Below are 19,612 nucleotides of genomic sequence, written 5' to 3' on the forward strand. Positions count from 1 at the left end.
CAGGGTGACCTTCACAAGGCACTGATGAGAGTGGCGCCCCCTGGAGCTGAGCGGTGAGCAGCAGCTTGGCCATCCACGGTGGCCTTAACCTTGGGAAGGATGGGAGCATGTTCTGAGGGTGGAGATAAGCCCTGGGGGGCCCAGGGATGAGCAGGCAGGAAGTGATTTAGGACTTCAGCTTATGTTAGAACAGGAGAAATGAAAAGACAGAGCGATTTAAGAGTTACTAATTACTCGCCAGTTCCTGGTTCCTAGTTTTCCGATGATCAAAAACAGAGTCTTACGAAGCCATCAAAGAAAAAAAAAATACTCAACACTCGTCCACGTTTCTGATAAATTTTTCACTGCCACCCAATTAGGAATTCCCAAATGAAGACCGCCAAATGATTTTGGCTATTCAAAGCCGTATGCCAATGTCTTAATTCATCGTCAGTGAGAGTATTGATTGACAGGAATGTTTAACAGCCAGCAATTAACGAAGTGGTCATACTTTAAAAGTTTAATTTGCTACCGATACAGTTTTGCATTAACAACTGGGAAAACACATTACACAATTCAATTTTCCGAATGGATTCTTTTGTAACTAGATAGAGAGACTGTTGAAATTTCTCCTGGTGTTTCACAAGATTAAGACAATCGGATTTTAAAAAGTACATTCCCTTGAAGAACGGGTATATTCCCGTCAGAATTATGCAATTAGTAGGCATTGTGGGGGAATTTTAAGTATGTTTCTGGTACGCTGCAAAGTCAAACTCCTTGTAGGAAAACAAGGATTTGCTTTCCATTTTTTTTCCTTCTTTTGCTGATAGTAATGTACAGATGATGGTTCATTTATATTTACAGAGTGAAAACGAGGCTGCTACCCAAAAGGCAATTTGCCACCTTGCTTTCTGTAGGCTGTACTCTAATTATTTTTCTCCTTATGGGACTGAATGAATTAAGTGAGCAATTCCCTTTGTATATGCAAATTGCAAAGCTCTGTGGTGGCTTCAAATTGCTTTATTCTTTAAAAAAAAAAATTAAAGCCATTATCCTACTGAAAATGAAGAGGCACACGCCCCTTTAACTTTTATAGGTTGTCTCTGAAAATAAAAGTAATATGAAAGCAATTCATTTTGGGGTCCATAATGTTTTCTCAAGTATTCATAAAATAATCAGTTACACTCTTATTATTATTGCTTTCGCTGTAACACCTTTTGTGTTATTATTGTGTGTTGAAATTTCAGAGTGCTCTGTAATAAGCTCCTAAACATTTCTGTTAAAAATTTCCGGAAGATTCCTACACTGTGTTCCAAACCTTTACACTTTTCCAACCCTGGCCAGTTTGGCTCAGCGGTTAGAGCGTCGGCCTGTGGTCCCAAGAGACCCGGGTTCAGTTCCCGCTAAGGGCACGTACCTCGGTTGCAGTTTGTCCCCGGCCCTGGTTGGGGTCGTGTGGGTGGCAGCCACTCAATGTGTCCCTTTCACATTGATGTTTCTCTCTCTCTTCCTCTCTTTCCTTTCCACTTTATCTGAACAAAAAATTAAAAAATTGAAAAAATTAAATTTAAAAAAAAACTTTTCCACATGGTCTTTCTTAAGAAAAGTACCAACGGTTTTAAGACATGGTGACAGTAAGCAGGGATAGGCAAATAAAAAGAGATATGCTCAGTTCCAATCACAAGTTGTCACCGCAACACACTTCTCTCCACAAGTCTCCCCTCCGGACCCTGAACACTGCAGCTCGTAAGTAAACACTTGATCAAAGAGTTCTTAAGAAAGAACCAGTCTAGACAGTGCTATCCCAACCCCCACAGAGACGGTTCCACTCTTCCCCAAATAGCTGCATGCCGCTGGTCACTTAAAATAAACTGGACGAGTGCCTGTCTGAGTCATCAGCCTGAACTGTCTCCCAGAAGAGGGGATCTTTATTCGTACATGTGCAATAACTTAAATAATCTGTGCATTGTGTCTTCCTTAAAAATAAAAAGTCTCATGTGCCAAAACAAACAAACAAACAAACAAAGCCCTTAAAGTGAGAAGTCTGCATCTGAAATGTATGCAGAAGGGGAATCGGGGTGAAGGGCTCCTCCCTGAGCTCTCGGTGGGGGCTGGCAACGCCCATCTGGACAGGGTTTGGCGTCGCCACAGGAAGCTCCAAGGTGTGGGGTCTACCTGCAGATCTCACTGCGACGGCTTTTTCTTCCCCAAGGACGAACATGAGCCCATAAAGGCAGATGCACGAGTTTTCGCCGTGATCAAATTTATGTTAGCAAGAAATCAAAAACCTTTTTTGCCCATCAATTTGGGAGTTTTTAAACAGATGACGGTGTATCAATATTAAAGAGGAGCCTAGACCTATTAAATTAACGAGGTGTCGTTAATAAGGCACTAATTATTGACTTTGTGGGGGAAAAGGGACTGGTATAATTAATGTGACCATTTCATTTACCTCCTAAACTATAATAGTCTCACTGTGAAAGGAGTTGCCACTAAAAGTTATGGAAGAACTGTAGACTCACTACAAGCATCCTGGGAAATCTGTAATCTTGGTCTTAAACATGTACGTACAGTATGTAGTGAATTACTCCCTTCTTGCTCTAGACATAAGATCTACATAGGAGCAAGATTATGTTTCTATTTGTATTGACAGAAAAGAGTCTGAAAAGTGTGCATTGATCTAATAGTATTCTTTTTTCCTGAGGATAGGACTAGGGTCATTATTTTCTTTCATTTTACTCCATATAATTTACAATTGCTTAAATTGGTTAAAAGGAACACACATGATGTTTGTAATTTAAAGAATAAGAATAATAAAGAGAAAGAAAGTTGCAAAATATTTTAAAGTGAGGTTAGTAGACCTCTGTTCTTTGCCAACACAAACCCTTGACCAGGAACTCCCTTGGCCAACAATATTCTGATTTCTCTCATACCCCAAAAAACCATCAGCTAATTTTTCACTAACTTGAGAGAACCCACCCTCTTTCTTTTGACATCGTTTACACAGAGCTTCTGTGTGGACTTGGATTATAGTCAAGTGTTTCTATATGCACACAAATTTAAATGACATAGAGCAAGTCCTGGAGATATATGCTCTTCAGAAAGTCATGTAAGAAATTAAGGTAAATACAGGAGAAGGAATTTGCAATCAATGAACTTTGTTGGCAAAGTTTGTTTATGTTTTCTTATTATTATTCTGCTACATATATGTGCGTGTTTAAGTCAAAGAAACTTATAGACCAGTGACAGAGTAAACAGATTAAATTTTCATAAAAACACTGAGGCTCTTCCCAAACTAAATAAAATGATTAGATATGAACTTAAACCATGTACAGGCTATGGAGGCTGCACTTCACAAATGCTGATGAAAGAAATTAAAGAAGATTCAAATAATTGGAGTGACATACCATGTTCATGAACTATTTTTTTTTAATTAATTTTAGAGAGAGGGAGGTAGAGGGAGAGAGAGATAGAAACATTGATGAGAGAGAACATCGATTGGCCACCTCCTGCACGTCCCCCACTGAGGACTTGGCCCACAACCTGGGCATGTGCCCTGACCGGGAATCGAACCAGCGACCTCTCAGTGCATGGGTCAACACTCAACCACTGAGCCACATTGGCTGGGCCACGTTCATGAATTTTAAATGTCAGTTCTCCCACAACTTGATCTACAGGTTTAATGTAATTCTTTTCAAAATCCTAACATGGGTTTTCTGTAGACTTAGACAAGCTTATTTTAGAACTTTATGGAAAGGTAAGGCACTAGAATAAACAGCTAAAACAACCTTTAAAAAGAGAGTAAAATGGAAGAAATCATTCTACCCAATATGAAGGATTATATCTACAGTAACCAAGAAAGCATGATATTTGTAGAGACAGATACATAGCTCAATAAAAAAGAATAGACTGTCTAGGAACAGACTCTAGCTAATGTATCCAAATGACTTTTGACAAAGGTACAAAAGCAATTCAATGGGGAAAGAATAATATTTTTTTCAACCAATGGTACCGGAATAATCAGACATCCATAGGTAAAAAGAATGAAACTCAAGCCACATCACACACCTTATACAAAAATTAAACTCAAAATGAATCATGAATTTCAATGTAAAACTTAAAACTATAAAACATTTCAAAGCTTTTTCATAATAAAACTGGGAGAAAATAATCAGGATCCAAGATTAGGCAAACAGTGCTCAGAGTTGACTAAAAGCATACTCCATAAACATCCAAGTTCAATACTGGACCACATTAAAATTAAACATTTTTTTCTGTGAAAAGACCCTGTTAAAATGATGAAAACATAAGCTATGGAATGGGAGAAAATATGTGCAACCGCATATCTGACAAAAGACTAATATCTAAACTTCATTTATTTTAAAACCTGCCAAACACAATCGTTTAAAAAATCCAGTTAAAAAACAGGTAAAATACATATTTCATAGAAAAAGATATGAAGATGGCAAACAAGTGCATATGAAAATATGTTCAATATCATAAGCCATCAGGGGATGCAGGTTAAATCACAATGAGCTGGCACGAGCAGCATGACCGAAATAAAGAAAGCGGTAACACCCAGTGCTGGTGAAGATGCGGGGAAGAGGCCCATTCAAGCTCTGTTGGTGGGCATGTAAAACGGCACCTGCCAGAGTTTGACAGTCTCTTGTCAAAGAAAACATGGAACTGCCATGTGACCCGGCATGTTCCCTCTTGGGATTTCGCCCCAGAGAAATAAAAACTTACATTCACGCAGCAATATGTTCATAGATGTTCACAGCAGCTTTATTTGTAATAATAAAAAGTTCAAGTCCTGAGAGCCCTTGAGAGAAGAGGCTCGGCTAGAGTTCCAGATTCTGAAAAGGTACAGACAGCCTGTCAGAAGTGGACACGTTCTGGGGGGGCTGGGGGGGGACTACATCACAGAGAACGAGTCGTTGGAGAAACTTACAGGACACGCGCAAGATACGCCGGCAGACGTGCCACAGAAATGAGGGTAGGACGTTGGCTCCCTGTGGGGAACCTGGAACCTTACTTTTGCAGCAACCGAGAACACCGTCAGTGACGGAGCTCCGGAGGTGTGAGGGTGACCGGGTCACTACGAAGGACAGACTGGCGGAACCAACGAGCCGGAGAAGGTTAGGCAGAATGGCCAAGGGGAGAACGGCCATATTCCCCGCAGGAAGAGGGACTTTCGTCCCTCAAAGACATTTACACTGACACCTTTGATGTGCAGGTGACCCTGGGATTTCGGTGATGCAGGACAGGTCATTCCTATTTGCTCACTGCGGAGATAACTGTGGGCCCAGGGGCGTGTGATCAACAAGGCGACATACAGAAGCAGCCATCAAAAGCTGTGCCACCCAGGACTGAGTGTGCTGGGTCCACGCCACGTGTCATCTGAACCAAGAACGACAGCTCCATGCGCGACTGGTTTGGGAAATGCCGACTCAGAGCAGCCCGGGTCTCCCAGCGGTAGGCCTGCCCGGAACCTCTCTAAATGCCGCGGATTAGGAACCTCAAGAACGGGATGGACAAGCGGCAGTTCCCCAACTTCGACCACAGAACCCTGGTCCTCCCAGAATGCTCCTCTGCGACCCCCTCTGGCGTGGTTGGGGAATTGTTGGATTCGTCCTCGGGTTCAAGGTGAACTGAACTCGCAGTGACGTGGAGAAGCTACGGCGTGACTTGCCTTGGAGGTCCCCTTCACACAGCAGGGAGGCCACTTGCAGGACACACGGTAGCAAAGCCAGGATTAGGAAGCAGGTCTCCCAAACCCGGGTCCAGCCTGCTTCCCCCACGCCATCTGCCTGGGTCCCCAAAGAGACAGTCTTCCTTCCACTCAGATGCCTTCCCAACTGTTTCTCACTGTAAAGAAGTAAAACTAAGGCTCCACCCTCCCCGGGGAGTGTGAACAACTCCGATTGCCTGAATGCAAACAGTGGACTTGGTTTAACGAGAAGGAACTATATTTAAAGTCACTGCAGTCTTACTGTGGCTGCCAATCCTCATCACGTTCACAGCCGTCCCTGTCAGCTGCGAGTCTGAGGGATGCTTCACGGAGGAGGCAAGGGAGGAAAAACGGATCATTCCATGTCTGCATTACTCATATATTATTTTCCAGTTTTTGCGTGAGAGCACCGTTACCACATTTGCAATGAGGAAGGCACCAACTTTTTATTTTTATTTTTTATCCTTACTTGAGGATATTGTTGCATTTATCTTTAGATAGAGTGGGAGGGAGAGAGGGAGGAAGAGGGAGAGAAAAAAACATCGATATGAGAGAGACACATCGAGTGGCTGCCACCCACATGACCCCAACCAGAGCCAGGGACAAACTGTAACCGAGGTACGTGCCCTTAGCAGGAACCAAACCCAGGTCTCTCTGGTCCATGAGCCGACGCTCTAACTGCTGAGCCACACCGGCCAGGGCAATTTTTAAAACTCTACAGCCAATTTCTTGTTTGAAAACATCCAAAAAGGATCAGATAGGCAAAACTGGCATTTTTTTCCCTTAATAAAATCTCTCAAAATGAAATGACAGGAGCATTGCGTTCTCAGCGATGCTGCAGATGTCCTACAGGACAGACACGTCGACGTCAGTCACACCGACTCGTCAGTCACACCGACTCGTCAGTCACACGGACCCTGTACCGACCAGATTGCATAACTCGACGGCCCTCATCTCTTTCGGGAATTGCTCTATGTAGAGCCAGATACACTCTGAAATTTAGTCACAGTGTGCTGCGTCCAACCCCAGTCTTTTATAATCGAGATCCATAAATTACACAGCATTTAGATAAAAAATGCATATCACAGAGCCACTCAGCTTCCGCTGCGCCCGCAGGAGATTAATACTAAATGTATCAGATCTAAAAGAAGACGAAGGATGACTCAGCTACAGGAGCTCATCAAGGGCTTGGGGGCCTCGTGTAGATAATGCTTCCGCTCTAAGGCTTTGAACTCTGGTGAATGATTATCAGAGATGAAAGAGCACCGGTTTACCACGTTCCTCAGAGACTCACATAGTCGGGTCCAAAGCCAGCAGGTAGCGGTCTGAAACAGAGCAGGTCTGTCCTCCATCTCCCCTTGCCTGTTGGGCATTCGGGGCAGGACTGTCGATCCATCTGGGTCCTGCCTTTGCGTCTGTCCTCAGAAAACTTCCCCATCCCCGCTCTCTGCCCCCGTCCTCCCTCACCCCTTGACTCCCGATCGAAATTCCCTTCCCTGGCTGCGGATGTCTCAGGTACAGATTTCTTTGTCTGGTAAGTGGAAAACAAGTCTGACACAAAGACGTGGATTGTATTCCATGTCTTCTATCGGTAATATTCATTGCTTTCCAACCAATCCTGAAAACGATTGGAGCACCATGCCTAACCCCACCCCACCCCCACCCCAGAAATCTCTGCCCTTACGGACCGTATTTTATGGTGATGGGACAGTACGACACAGCTGGGTAAATATGTGTGTAGTGATAAGTGTTAAAGAGAAACATTAAAGGAGATGGGGGGTGGGGGGGTCCAAGGACCCCAAATAAAATACCAGGGTGGAGACATGGCTTTAGAAAATGTAAGCAGTGACCAGAGCGAAGTAAGGCAACGCGCTGTGTGGGCATTTGCGGGGACGGTGCTCCAAGGGGAGGGACAAGCCAGTTCAAAAGCAGGAATGTGCTTGGCCGACTCCAGGGAGACCAAGGAGCCCAGGGTCCTTGGGGCCGAGGACCGTGGGACTCAGGGAGACCGAGCTGAGGTTCAACAGGCCACAGGGAGTCGGGCCGTGTGAGCTGTGTCCGCTGCAAGGACTCGACCCAGGGTTCTGAGCTGGAGCATCATGATGTGACTGACACACGTCTGGAACAGACTCTGGGGGCCGAGAACTGGCAGCCCCGGGGGGTGGGCCACCGCAGAAGCAGCAGAGGTTGTGAGGAACGTTCGGAGCCTCTGTGCCCTTGACCACTTGCTGGGTTCGGGGCCGGGTTCGGGGAGTTCCTACGAAGTATCCCTTGCCGGTCCGCTCTCTTCTCGTAGGTCTGCATAGGTCTGTAAGCAGCCTGTGTCTTTACTTTTCACAGGCGGGGGGTGCGAAGCACCAGCTATTCCCGGATGGATGCGGGACTCTCCCCAAACGGGGCAGGACTGTCGAGGTCAGGGCCCGCGTACGAGGACCCGGCAGAACAAGAGTCTGACGGTACCTTAGTCTGTTCCGGCTGCTGGGACAAATGACCAGGGTCATTTACTGTGTAAACCAAGGGGTCAGCCCAGACCCTTACTAAGATGCCAGGCCGCCACTTTGGGAGAATTCACCGGAAAGGAGGGTTAGTCACTCCCTGGCCCAGCCAAATGTCTCTGCTGGTGGACCGACTGGTTTCACGTGACATTTTCCATGGCAAGTAGCCCCCCGGTAAATCTTCACCCGGTGAGGATAAAAACCTTCGATATGGAAAACCAAAACGATGAAAATGAGCGTGGTTTCTCCACAGCGTCTTCCCAGCATGGGGACAACCAGAGCCTTGGGGAGAACAAAGGGAAGCCATGTGCTTTCCCGCGTCATCAGGGACAGAGAGGAGACACAGGTTGCCCCCAACGAGGACCAGGAAAAATATCACCATGTGGAGGGGAAGACAAGCCTAATCTGTGAATCAGTCAGTAAGTCCACCTTGTATTCACCTTAACTTCCTACTCCTGCACGATGCATTTTAACACACAGTCCCTACCTTCAGTGAGGAAGTCTCGCTGCTACTATTAAGAAAACTGGAAGTCTGAATTAAATGTACTCATCAAACTTAAAGAAATAAACTAACGGGTGGGACTTCCTCCTCCTCCACCAATCACCTGTTTCCGCCACACACACACACACCCCCCCCCCCGTCTCCTCTCCCCACCTTCCAAGCTTAAATGAGGGTGCATTCTCCTCAGGCCCTGCACCTGAGCTCCTGATCTATCTGTGGGATCCAGACCTTAGCCGCATGCGGCCTTGACCTTGGAAGTGAGGTCCGCTACGCGAGCTGAAAATTTACAAAGCAACATGGTACGTTCTTCCAGAGGAGCTTGGAAAACCACGCCGAACGGTAGGAGACCACGAACCTGACGTGGCACTAGGCGATTATTTTAAACAACTGGCAAGCAGGTTTTATTTTAGAGATGTCTTGGGCCTGGAAAAATAACGATCTGTACCTTGGTCGGATAATGGAGGCACGTCGTCAGACTCCAGGGACTCGCGCGACCTGCTCGTGGGCAGAGGACAGGAGGCCGCAGCGGCCGGGCCTTACCTTGTGGTAACACCGAAAGTACGCAGCGCGCTCGTCGGAAAACTTCTCCAGTCTCTTGGGGCCCTTGCTGGACGCTTTCTTGAATACTAACCAGCATCGCTGATAAATCTAGAAGAAAACACAGGACCACGCTCAGCATCACTACGGACTCAGATACTGTGTAATGACATTTGCGTTGAAATGTTTTCTTTTCTTTTTTTCTTTTTCTTTATTGATTGGAGAGAGAGAGAAAGGGAGAGGGAGAGAGATAGAAACATTGATGACAGAGAACATTGACCGGCCACCTCCTGCATGTCCCTCCCTGGGGATCGGGCCCACAACCTGGGTGTGTGTCCTGACCGGGAATCGAACCGGTGACCTCTTGGTGCAGGGTCAATGCTCAACCACTGAGCCACACCAGCCAGGCCAAAATGTTTTCTTTTCTTATATTTTCATCTGTGAAATATTCCGAAACCATCCATGTGATGATGCATTGGGAAAATGAAATTTAAAAAACTGAAACTGTGTCCACAATGGGTGTGCTACGCCATTCTGACGATTACTGGAATCAAAAGAAAGTAAGTATCTGAAGGCAAATTTCTTCGTGTTTTGATAACAGTATCAGTAGGAATATTTGACAAAATGTTCCAGAGATGAAAATCTCCAGTCATTTGAAATAACACAGACATTCACGGCACACGCTCTGATTTCAAAGGCAGTTAAACCTGGGAATCGTGGGTCCGATACTTTCTAAAGAAAGAGGCCACCTCTGTGTCTCATTCCTTAAATATCCAGAGGTATCGGCGAAATGATATGGCAATTAAATCAGTTCCCTCCGCTTTTGTCTTGCAGTCGTTGGTCTATCCAGGGCTGTAACGTGGAGACAAAAATGGAATCGTGGAGAAAGAGGAGCCTTTTATTTTATTTTATTTTTTTTTTTTTTATCCTCACCCGAGGACATTTTTCCATTTTTTGTACAGAGTGGGAGGGAGAGAGAGGAAGGGAGAGAGAGAGAAACATCGATGCGAAAGGGACACATCGAGTGGCTGCCACCCGCACGACCAACCAGGGCCGGGGACAAACTGCAACCGAGGTACATGCTCTTAGCGGGAACCGAACCCGGGTCTCTCTGGACCGCAGGCGGACGCTCTAACCGCTGAGCCAAACCGCCCAGGGCAAGAAAGAGGAGCCTTTTAAACAAATGATGTTGTAACAACCGAACATCCACCAGGGAAAAACAAACGCCAACCTAAAACACCTCTCTCACGCAAAAATCAGCTCAAAACGGACTGAGATGGAAAACAGAACTATAAAACGTTTAGGTAAAAATAAAAGGAGGAAATGTTTGAGATTTCGGTCAGGACAATGTTCTTAGACTTCACACCAAAGCACAGTCCACAGAAGGAAAACCTGCCCAGTTGCACCGCATCGAAACTGAAACTTTGCTCAGTGAAAAACCCATCAAAAGGACGGAAGACAAGCGACAGGCCGGGAGAAAATATCTGCAAACCACATGTCTGCCAGAGGATTCGTATCAGGATAGAGAAAGAGCCCTCAACTCTCAACAGTAAAGAAAGGATCCGATTACAAATGGACCAAGAAGACATGAACAGACATTCCGCCTGAGAGGAGGCTGATGATTGAGTAGCTCATGAAAAGATGTTCAACGCTGTTGGCCGTCAGGGAGATGTTCATTAAAACCACAATGAGATGCCATTCCACATCAATCAAATGGGCTAAAATAGATTAATAATACTAAAAATTCCACCACCCAATGCTGACAGGGATGCAGAGGTGCCAGCTCACTCATGTACCGCGGGTGGGCGGGAAAACTGCCATAGCCACTCGAAACACACTTTGGCGGTTTCTTTAAAAAAAAAAAAAAGACTAAATAAGCAACATACAACCAGCAGTTAGGCTCTTAGGAATCAGCCCCAGAGAAATGCAAACTTCTTCCAAAATAAATCTAAACAAGAATGTTCTTAGAAACTTTATTTCCATCCATGCGAAACTGGAAGCAACCTACATACCCTTCAATGGGTAAATGGTTTACAAGTGTATGATGCAACATTGCAAAGCTATAAAAACAAACTATTAACAGTGCAACAATTTGAATGAGTCTTCAGAGAATTATGCTGGGTGAAGGAGGGAAAACAAACCCAAAAGAAGGCTACATACTGTATAACTGCATTTACAGAATTCTCGAAATGACCAAACTGCAGAAAATACATTAGCGGTTGTCAGGGGTTAGGAACTGAGACAGAAGGGTGTGTTTACAAAAACGGTACCATGAGGAATCCTTGAGGTGATGGGATCCTCCTCTATCTTGGCAGTATCAATACCAACATCCTGGTTATAACACTGAACTGTGATTTAGAAGGTGTTACCACCAGGGAAACTGGGTAAACGTATAGCATCATTGTGGAATACAGTGATACCTCGGTTCTCGAACGCCTCGGATTTCAACCAAATCGGTATTCGACCAGGAGATTCGAGAAACTTTTGTCTTGGAATCCGAACAAATATTTGGAACTCGAACTTCCGAGATGAGCCGAGTTGAGCCGAATGGCGTTCATTCGGCCCAGCGCGCCTTGCTTGCGGCATCAGTGTGAGTGCAGAGAGAGAGTCACGCTTTGTGGAGAGAGTCACGCTTTGTGGAGAGAGTCACGCTTTACACTGAATTGAACCCTTAGACATACTGTACACTCTTATTTCTTGTTGAGACTTATGTTTTTCTACATATTATATACAAATTAGGCCAGTAAATAGGCATTTTCTGGGGCTTGGAACGAATTAATCCAGTTTCCATTATTTCCTATTGGGTTTCATTGCTTCGGTTCTCGAACAATTTGGTTCTCGACCGTCCTCCTGGAACGAATTATGTTCGAGAACCGAGGTATCACTGTATTTATTAAAACTGAATGTAAATCTACAAATATCTCAAAATAAAACACTTAAAAATTTTAATGGAAAACTGTAGAGATATTTAACCAAGATCTTAAAATGACAGCCTACACTAATAACCATCATCTACATACTTCACCAGCCCTGGTGGTTCTGCTATCCGACTGATGTCTAATTACTCACTGGGCAAAGTCACTTGAAGAAGTCAAGTTGCTGCTCAGTCGGTGTGGCTCAGTGGATGGAGCATCATTCCATCGACTAAGAGGTCCTGGTTCGATTCCCGGTCAGGGCACATGCCCGGGTTGTGGGCTTGATCCCCAGTAGGGGGCGTGCAGGAGGTGGCCCTTCAATGTTTCTCTCTCTCATCAATGTTTCTACCTCTCTCTAACTAAAAAAAAAAAAAAATCAATAAAAACATATTAAAAAAAAATATTTTAAAAAGGCAAGTCGCAAGAACCATTAAGAGTTCAAGCATCTTGCCCTGGCCAGTTTGGCTCAGCGGTTAAAGCGTCGGCCTGCTGTCCGGAGAGACCCGGGTTCGGTTCCCGCTAAGGGCACGTACTTCGGTTGCAGTTTGTCCCCAGCCCTGGTTGGTCATGCGGGTGGCAGCCACTCGATGTGTCCCTTCACGTCGATGTTTCTCTCTCTCTCTCTCTTCCTCTCTCTCCCTCCCACTCTATCCGTACAAAAAATGGAAAAATATCCTCGGGTGAGGATAAAAAAAAAAAAAGAGTTCAAGCATCTTTTCAGGATGGAGATTCAGCCACCGACACGAACACGTGGTCGGCAAATAGAAGTCTTACCAACATCTTGCTTATGTCTGAATAACAGACGAGACTCCCTTAGAATTTGACAACCACTCAAGGACTGTAATTACAGTGGGAATGACTGTCACTCCAACTCTTCAAATGAAAGGTGTGGAAAATAGGTTCCTCACTGTCACTCTATTACTGGCAACCACTTTGTTTTGCACACACCCCAAAAAATGTGTTAGAAATTGAGAGCGCTAAGCGTATGCAAGAAATACGCCACTTCTGAAAAAGAATTATTGTCACCGAGCTAGTTTAAATCTGCTAATTGTGCAGGTTTCAGACCCAGTCTCGACTGTCGCAGTCCTAACTTTTGTTGAGCTGTTCATTTTCCCTGCAGTTGAACCAGCATTTGCCTGGCTTGTGTCCAAAGGCCGCTGAACGCAAGCTAGAGACTCCTCAACGTCTGCATGTCTAATGATGCCCATCGACTCCCTCTGTACGAAGCCGAGGTGGGTTTTGTTTCTCTTGTTTTTCTTTGGTTTTATTAAGCAGTAGGGGCAAAAGTGCAATGGTATAATCAAGTAACGGCGAACATAGTATCACACACATTCACATGCAACATTGCTCACCACTGTTGGCTGGGAAGTCAACAGGAATAGATGGAAACATGTGGGTTCCCTGGGAGACACAGAAAACCAAGATGCGGCCAGTGAAAAGGCAGTTCACAATGTTGGTAACACACAGACACGGTGCCTAATCAACCGTGCAAGGAGGGACCTGTGCAACCAAGGCATTCCTGTATTCTGTCACACGGCACACGGCAGCGACTCTCAGAGTTGGCCCAGCGTCGCTCAAGGTAACTGTGAAATGTGCAGATGCCCAGATGAGCCAAGGCCTACCGCCCCAAAGCCTCTCGGGGTGCAGCCAGACAAGTCTGCTCTTTAACTCACCCCCCAAGTATTCCGTGTATAATTTGCAAGCCAATCCATAAATATGCATAAGGACTTGCAGACAATGCAGCGCCTCCCACAGAGACAGCCCATGGATGCTCCCCGAACGCTCCCCAACCAGTGCTCCAGAATGAGGGTTTCTGAGACATGTATTTCTCAACAAGTGGCAGTGTAAAAGGCCACCTTGAGCTTGAGAGACACACTGAGGGTGCATATTAATCTGCTCGGTACAGAAACGCCCCCTTTTAGCTGCTGTGCACCTTCTGGCCTAAGAACACGAGCAAACCCACGTGGTACCGAAGGATTAAACACGTATCCTAACCCGGCCGGTGTGGCTCAGTGGTTGAGCGCTGACCCATGCACCAAGAGGTTGCCAGTTCGATTCCCGGTCAGGGCACATGCCTGGGTTGTGGGCCCGATCCCCAGTGGGGGGCATGCTGGACGTGGCAAATCGATGTCCTCTCTCATCAATGTTTCCATCTCTCTCTCCCTCTCCCTTCCTCTCTCTCTCAAATCAATAAAGGAAACATTTTCTTTTAAAACCCCTTCATATTCTTAAAATGTGCATTGTGGGTTAGCATGCATTCATTTAGCAGCTGTTCTGACTGTCCCACCGGGACCATTTGGCAGTGTCTGGAGACAATTTTGGTTGTCAGCTGAAGTTGGGGGAACTTGTTCCTGACATTCAGGTGGTAGAGGCACGGAACAGCCCCCAACTACAAAACATTATCTGGCCTAAAATGTCAGTAGTACCAGACCGGAGAAACCTTGACGCATAGAAGGTGAGCCTTCTCCACGTGGAAATCTTTCCGTCATCAAATTCTCTGGCAGTGTATTCCCCGCTAGCATTGCCTATTCTTTGTGGCCAGTGAAACTGCTCTTCCCTACGGTAGCTAGGACAGAAGTGTCCTCTCTGAAATTAAAAAAGGTTAAGAAAAATGTCATTGCAAGAAAATTGTTCATTAAAAATAGTACAGATGGTGTGCCGTGGATACGTTGCTGAAAATATGAAGGAGATGGTTGAATGAACGAATTTGAAGAAAAAGTACTGTCCTAAACTATTCAGTGAATGGCATTATTCTCAAACTGTCATCCTTTCGACTTTTAAACAATGTCAGTGTTAGTCCAACGGGTCTCCACGTGTTACCATGGTCACTGAGTCCCGGGTCCTCCTGTTCCATTTTCTCTAAACAATACTGAAATATTTTGGATTTTTTTTTAAATTAAATTTAATGGGGTGGCGTAGGTTAATCGGGTCAGAGAGGTTTTGAGTGTACATTTCTGTGATCTGTATATTGCATTGTGTGCCCACCACCCAAAGTCAAATCATCTTCCGTCACCATATATTTGGCCTCTTTTACCCTTTACAAACCCCCAAACCCCCTCCGTCCAGTAACCATGATACTGTTGTCTGTCTGTGTCTATGAGTTTAGTTTTATACCCCACCTTAGGATGAGTTTATTTTTTTCTTCTTTATTCACTTAGAGAGAGAGGAAGGGAGAGGGAGAGAGAGATAGAAACACCGATGAGCGAGAACATCGATTGGCCACCTCCTGCAGGCCCCCCTCGGGGGATCGGGCCCACAACCTGGGCATGTGCCCTGATTGGGAGTCGAACCAGTGACCTCTTGGTGCATGGGCCGACACTCAACCACTGAGCCACCGGCCGGGCAAGAATAAGGTCTTCAAAGTCCCAGAGTTGGATAACCCAGCGCACACAAGCCATTGCAGTAGCTGAAATCAGTGAGCGCATCACCCAGGAAGGACCCCGTGGTGAACACACAGCAGACTCAGGGGTCGCATGAAGATGTTCCTCGTGGTGCGTTTCGCTGCCGGTGGGGGTGGTTTTCTTATCCCTTGTGTCCAGCCTTAACTGTCACCAACCTCAAATGAGCGGACTATTTTGTCACTGTCTTTAAGACTTAGTATTCTTCGTAGCTGCTCAGCTCTGCTTTCAAATGCCTGTCATTTTCACTAGCTGCTTCCCCTTACAAGGACTATTCCGTAAATTCACGGAGGTCCCAGAAGTGGCGGGAACCACTGAGGATGTGTTGGGCAGCCCTGATTTTATCGGCAGTCCGCCCCAGGGTCCGGAACAGCAGAGTCACACATTAGACCTCGGGAGGGTGTGGAGACAGTTATGAAGGGAACAGTACATTTTTGTCACAAAATTCCTTAAAAGGAAAGTTTGTACTTCCTCTGTGCAAGCTCAGGCAAAGAGCAGAGCTGAGGAAGATGTGACCATGTAGGTCTTTGGGTCTATTGCAATGAAGCAGCCAGAGAACACGTGCGCATGACCGGTGTGGCTATCTTCCCATAAAACTCCATTTATTTATTGATTGATTGATTGATTGATATTGATTTTTATTCTCACCCGAGGACATTTTTGCATTTATCATCAGAGAGAATGGGAGGGGGAAAGGGAGGAAGAGAGAGAGAGAAACATCGATGTCAGAGAGACACATTGACTGGTTGCCATCCACATGACCCCAACCGGGGCCGGGGACAAGCCACAACCAAAGCACATGCCCTTAGTGGGAACCGAACCTGGGACTCTCTGGTCCGCAGGCCAACATTCCAACTGCTGAGCCAAACCAGCCAGGGCCCAATAAAACTTTATTTAAAAATCCAGCAGTGGGCCAGAGGTAGGCCACAGGCCACAATGTGCCGATCTGTGGTCTCTGGTCTTCTCTCTCAACTGTTGAAACTCAGGACACCTTTTGATGAACATCGAAATCTGTTTGACATGTCCGTCCAGAGGCGGGAAAAGAGGAAAAAATGTGCCCCCAGTGAAAATCCCTAGATATTCCACATCTCCCCATAAGCCAAAATGTTACTTCAACAAAATCATATCAAAGTGTTGACCTATGCCGTTGTACCCCCACCCCAGCCCCATCCACTGCTGGGAGTCGCCCTCCACCCCAGGGGCACCTTCACAGGCAGGGACGCGGCATCCCGCCGGTGCCCGGGATACCATTCGCTTTCTATAGTTATCTGGTTCCTCGCCGTCAAGGTGCTCCTGGAAGAAGGGGCCGATGCGGACCGCGCTCCATGGGCCAGCATCCTCTTCCTGCAGTCAGAGCCGGAGCCTTCTCCCCAACTCCGAGGACACGTCCTCAGCCACAGCACACTGGTGGCCTCATTTCTCATGCCCTGACCTTACTTCCACCCACTGTCCTAAACACACCCACACTCTTCTCCCCAGGACACTGCGTGGGCTGCTGTGCTCAGGAGATGCGGAGCCTGTTGGGTGCCTCTGTTCAGATAACCCTCCCGACAACCCCAGGGGGCAGGCGCTATTGTTACCCCGGTTTACAGTGGGGAAATAAAGCCACGGGAGGGAGCTTATTCACTAAGTGTGACTCAAGGGCATGAAGCTCGGAGACAGAAGCCAGGATTCTCACCTCGGACTGTCGGACTCTGGGGAGCGAGCTCTTAACCATCACCGCAGAGTTCCCCCAGAAAATTGGACCCCTAGGGATGCACATCCGCACGCTGAGGATGGAGCCGCCTGTAAGAGTTTTATTTTCACACTTAACGTGGCCTAAAAAGCGCCGTTTAGTTGTAACCATATGCTCCTTCGTCTGGAAGACAGCTTTACAGCCGAGCTGCTTCAAGGGGACGTTTTCGTGAGTGGTTTCCAGGGCGTGGGCACCAAGCACCAGCCCACACACCCCGTTTCTGATGGAGGATTTCTGAAAGTGGAGCCTGAAGACCCTCGTCCAGGACCCCATGCAATCTTAGCAACCTGCAAGAACTGTTTGCTTTTAAAGGGATTCCACACTTGCCCAGTGGTGTGGCTCAGTGGTTGGAGCGTCGTCCCACGGACTGAGAGGTCCCAGTTCGATTCCCCGTCAGGGCACATGTCTGGGTTGCAGGCTCGATCCCCAGCAGGGGGCGTGCAGGAGGCAGCCGATGGACGTTTCTCTCTCATTGATGTTTCTATCCTTTCTACCTTCCTCTCTCTCTAAAAAAAATCAATTAAAAAAGAAACCATATTTTTTTTTATAAAAAGGATTCCACACTCTGTCCGTAAGTGACAATGTACTCAGTCTACTTCACCCACGTCCAGAAACCCAAGCATGCAAAGAATTTCTAACTAGGTCAGAAGGGATCTCCTGCAACTTCTCAGTTTTTCGTGGCCTGCCTTTGCCTCTCGAACCCTCAGCCTCTGGTTCTCATGAGTTGTAACTGCAGTGACCTGAGGTCTGGTGGCCTGTCTCTGCTGGCATGAGCAGTCCCCAGCCTGGGGCTGACCAGTCACTTCTCTGAACGTGCACAGATGAGCAGGGCGGGAGACTTGAACCAACAAGAAACTGGATCAACAGGAGCCCAGGAGACAATTCCCCTCTGTCTGCACTGTCTGCAGATGTCTCCCCTTCACAGTTTAAGAATCTGACCTGGTTGATCTGAGACCGCGATGGTTATAACTTTCTGTTCCTAAGACGGACTGTCAGTCTGAGATTCCGGAAGGCAACAGACGAAGAAAATAAAAGGACGAGTCTTTGAATTATAACCTGCCGGCTGCTACCAGTTCCTTACCCAAATAATGAGCTGGGTCAGAATCTATATTTTATGAAGGAAAAAAAAAAAAATCATTTTAATGAGCAAACAACATGATTCTATGCCTATCATTTACATAGTCTACCTTTCATTTGCAAGGAAAGAAATGCTAATTTGAAGAAGGCTTCACAATAGGTAGCAATACATTTTTTAACTCACTGCAGGAAAAAAAAAAAATACCAGAAAGAAGGGGATAATTAATCACAAAATAAAATTTTCATAAAGAGGATTAAAAATACGTACAAGCCCCCACAGTTAATAAAGTGGCTGGGTCAGTCTTTTGCTAACGGTGCAGTAAATCAGTGAAACCTTTCGAGAGGCAGAATTATGTCTACCTTTTGACCTGGAAATATTAATCCTAGGAGCTTGCCCCCTGAGGAAATAATTAAGGAAATATGCAAACATATGGGAACAGGGTTTTTCAGCATAAAAACTAGAAATGCTCTCAATGTTCCAGGGGACTGGTTTAATTAATTCTGGCATACCTGTAAACTGGAAATTGCCGTCATTAAAAAATGATGTTGTAAAATAATAGTGATACCATAGAAAAATGCTACCAGTAAATTGTTAAATATAAAAAAGCAGACTCTCCCTGCTTTTTAGTCTGTTTCCACTCCATTGTAGATGCTCATTCAGTGGATGGTGAGCTACATTCAACTCTTCTGCACCTGCCCTCATTCACACACACACACACACACACACACACACACACACACTCACAGGGGAAAATCTGTGCTTTGATGGGAAACAATGCATTCACTAGCACCCACACTTCCAACACGATCTATCTCTGACCCGTAGCAGCTATTCTCAACTCTAGATTGTGGATAACTCCCCAAAATGCCAAATGTTTCTAGTTCCTAAAGGTGCAAAGTCTGTGCCTTGTCGATGAAGCTAGCACCGCCTCCTTTGGGATGTTTCTTTCGCTGCGCGGAATCTATAAATGTGTGGGGGCCTCAGATGACCCTTTGAACTGGTGATAGTATTCTGCTTTGTTCTCTCATTTAACCAATGGGTGAAGTGGCATCTTTAACGCGCGCGCGCGCGTGTGTCTTACAGTGCACAGATAATAGTCTTACGCTGTGAAGTACATGAATGAAAATAAACCAAGGGAAGTGGACAGAAATGGCAGCAGTGGGTATTTTGCTGTTAAGTGGGGTGATCGGGGAACTTCTCAGAGGGAAGGTGGTGTTTGAGCAAAGCCCTGAAGAGACAAAA

At 46.0% G+C, this 19,612-nt stretch overlaps 1 protein-coding gene across 1 annotated transcript in view; it reads right to left on the reverse strand.

The window, feature by feature from the left end:
• Positions 1-19,612, reverse strand: part of DOK5 (docking protein 5) — a 126,916-nt gene that overhangs the window by 55,777 nt on the left and 51,527 nt on the right. Inside the window, exon 2 of the mRNA XM_036245092.1 lies at positions 9,248-9,355. Coding sequence (XP_036100985.1) covers positions 9,248-9,355 — 108 coding nt within the window. The remainder of the gene's footprint in view (positions 1-9,247; positions 9,356-19,612) is intronic.

Source organism: Molossus molossus, unplaced genomic scaffold, assembly GCF_014108415.1.
Source record: "Molossus molossus isolate mMolMol1 unplaced genomic scaffold, mMolMol1.p scaffold_m16_p_6, whole genome shotgun sequence".
Lineage (NCBI taxonomy): Eukaryota > Metazoa > Chordata > Mammalia > Chiroptera > Molossidae > Molossus > Molossus molossus.